The sequence below is a fragment of the Haplochromis burtoni genome, unplaced genomic scaffold, assembly GCF_018398535.1.
Source record: "Haplochromis burtoni strain Fernald_Lab_line unplaced genomic scaffold, NCSU_Asbu1 Contig_903, whole genome shotgun sequence".
Classification (NCBI taxonomy): Eukaryota; Metazoa; Chordata; class Actinopteri; order Cichliformes; family Cichlidae; genus Haplochromis; species Haplochromis burtoni.
In genome coordinates, this window is record NW_024583264.1 from 106925 (window position 1) to 109700 (window position 2776).

General features: G+C 35.7%; 1 protein-coding gene across 1 annotated transcript in view; it reads left to right on the plus strand.

Annotated features, from left to right (window-relative positions):
• Positions 1-1007: 1007 nt before the first annotated feature.
• LOC102304058 overlaps positions 1008-2776 on the plus strand; it is a gene marked incomplete in the record, with an annotated part of 15237 nt that continues 13468 nt past the window's right edge. Inside the window, 2 exon segments of the mRNA XM_005950984.3 lie at positions 1008-1118; positions 2075-2143. Of these exon segments, the coding sequence (XP_005951046.2) occupies positions 2080-2143 (64 nt within the window).

Below are 2776 nucleotides of genomic sequence, written 5' to 3' on the forward strand. Positions count from 1 at the left end.
ACTCTTGCCCACAAACACTGTTGGACTCTGCTGTTTATGTAAGATTGTATTGTGTTCCCATCTATGGATGTAACATTCATGTGAGAAGCTTCATCTTTGTGCTGAACTATGTATTCATCCTGTAGTTAATACGACTCCTGTGTATGTGTGATAGATTGATTATTTGTTGAAGTTCATAATGGAGTAAAAAGTTGTGGTTAAAAGTTACCCAATGTATTATTCAATGTATTTCAAATATGTAAATGTATAAACAAGGTTAAAAGAAGTCCCATCAAAGAGATGTAATGTAACACAGGCTAAAACGGTAAAAGAGTTCATGACTATGTTCAACCGGATAACAATCCTTAATGTGACTACAACCTGTGTAAAATTCAATCTGTGATCCACTTGTCGAGCCTGGGGAATAATCCATGTGATTTAGTGATCATGATTGATTCGTTATATCTGCCGTTCCCGGAAGGGGAACTCTGGCCACGATGCCTCATTCGCAATGAAGCTGCTGAAAGAGAAGCATCGTGTCTGAGCGTCGTCATTGACTTATCCCCTTTTCAACCCTTTTCAGGGTGTAACATATGGTGTGTGTTGGAGGACTGTGATGTAATTCTTATCTCCCAGTGTCCACCTCACCTTACAGTATGAAGCACCTGGAGACACCTGTTGTTGTGATTTTGAGTTGTATAAATAAAGTTGAACCAAATCCTCACATGTGTAAACTGTAATCACTCTGCTTTAGCTCTGCTTACTTATGTGTGTTACTTCAACAGAAGACAGGAAGTGTGCTGTAAAGTTGGAGGGCAGCTGTGGACCAAACCATTATTTATGAGGGTGGGGGTGGATGGGAGCTGTGACTCTGATTATAAAGATTGTAAAGATTTAACTCTGAACAGTCAGTGCTAAAAATCTGTGTGTGTGTGTGTGTGTGTGTGTGTTATTATCAGTGTGTATGTGGCAAGCAAACGAGAAAAAGATCATTTAAGTTGGTATGTTCCATCTGCGCACTGAGGTCACACACACCCTGAATAGTGAAATATGACACTGAGCAGCTTTCCCGCCTTCCTCAAACTACTGGCTGCTTTGAAACTCATAAAGAAACTAAGCTGTGGCTGAAACCAGCAGAAGTGAGTATTATTTAAATGCTTTTCCCTGAAAGTTGTTAGAAAATGAATGTAATAAAGTTAAGAAAAAACAAAGAAATGTGAGAGCAGATTATCGCCTGTTATGGTTTCTGTTTCCTGTTAGCGCGTGTTATTGGCACAACAGGACTCTGGAGATTTAAACAGTTTTTGCAGCAGCTCTGTCAGTGGTGGTTGCACAAAAATAAATGTAAAATATACACCTATTGTATTCTCACTGACCACTTTATTAGGTATAACTGGCTGGTACTGGGTTGAACATCCATTTGCCTTGAGACTACTTTGTAGTAAGAGACTTCAGACATTTACAGCTCGTACTTTACTGCTTCAGGTTCATAAAAAATATCTGATGGTATAAAAAAAACAGTTAAGAGATTTCAAAATGATGCAGATTATATTTAAACTAAAAAAACTGTCCAGGATGTTTTCCAGCTGAGATCAACCATTTCTACTTTACGAGGAATATTCCTTTTTCAAAAAACTAAGATAAGTACTAATTATAAAAAAAACCCCACTTCTTCTGTTGGAGTACATTTATAGACTAACAGCAGTGATGATGTAAAGTTATGCAGCACTTTTGTTACGTTTAAATATTTGTTTAGAAAACGTTAATTAACATGTAACTATACAGACATTTGTATTATGACATAACAAAACTTCATAATGTGAAATATAGTTGTTTTGCTGTACTCACACAAAAATCAAATAGATTAAACAAATTAATAAAATTTAATTTCTCTTTAAAAAGGAAGAGGACGCAGCTACACAGCCAGAGTGGTTAAATCTTTAACAGTGTATAGTTATTGTTATTTTTACTTTATTTTTTTTTCTTTATTATGCTTTTAACATTGAATGTGAAAATATCCAGTAATCACAGCTGTCAGATAAATGCAGTAAAGTAAAAAGGACCATTTCTATCTGTGGCTATCCATAAATCAAAGAAGAAATGGATCAGATGTCATGGGAGGACGATTCACTCCAGGATGAGCTGCTCTCCAAACAGAAGAAGGGTGAGTTCATTTTCAATGATCATATCTTATATAATAGGAGGTTTTCCCAGGTATTTATTTCGCTGTTTATTTATTTTTGGGATAAAAGACTCTGTACTACTTTGAAATGAGTTGAGTTGTAGCTTCAAGAATATTATATATATCGGTGTTATTGTCTCAATATTTTAGTAAGCCAAAGTCTTTTATTCCAAAATAAATCAAACAGAATCCAGTGATTTGGAAACCATTTAAACAGGGTAATATTTTTCAGTACTACGGAAGCAGCTTTTCACTTGTTGAGATAAACAATCTGATCAAAATCCTATCCTGTCTCTAAAAAGAGCGAGTCTTTGAGTGTGAAGGGTTTCCACTCTGTGCAAAGACTGCAGGGGCAAATAGTTCAGCAAGTTAAGAACATAATATCTCAACTTTGATGTTTAATGTTTCATTGCACTCTGAAATAAAAGCATAGTACAAATAAGCAATTGGAGTGAAAAATGAAATCATGAAATCAATTTATAGACCAAAATGTATTCTAAACTTTTGACTCCTCAAAGTACAGTGGGGCAAAAAAGTATTTAGTCAGCCACCGATTGTGCAAGTTCCCCCACCTAAAATGATGACAGAGGTCAGTAATTTGCACCAGAGGTACAC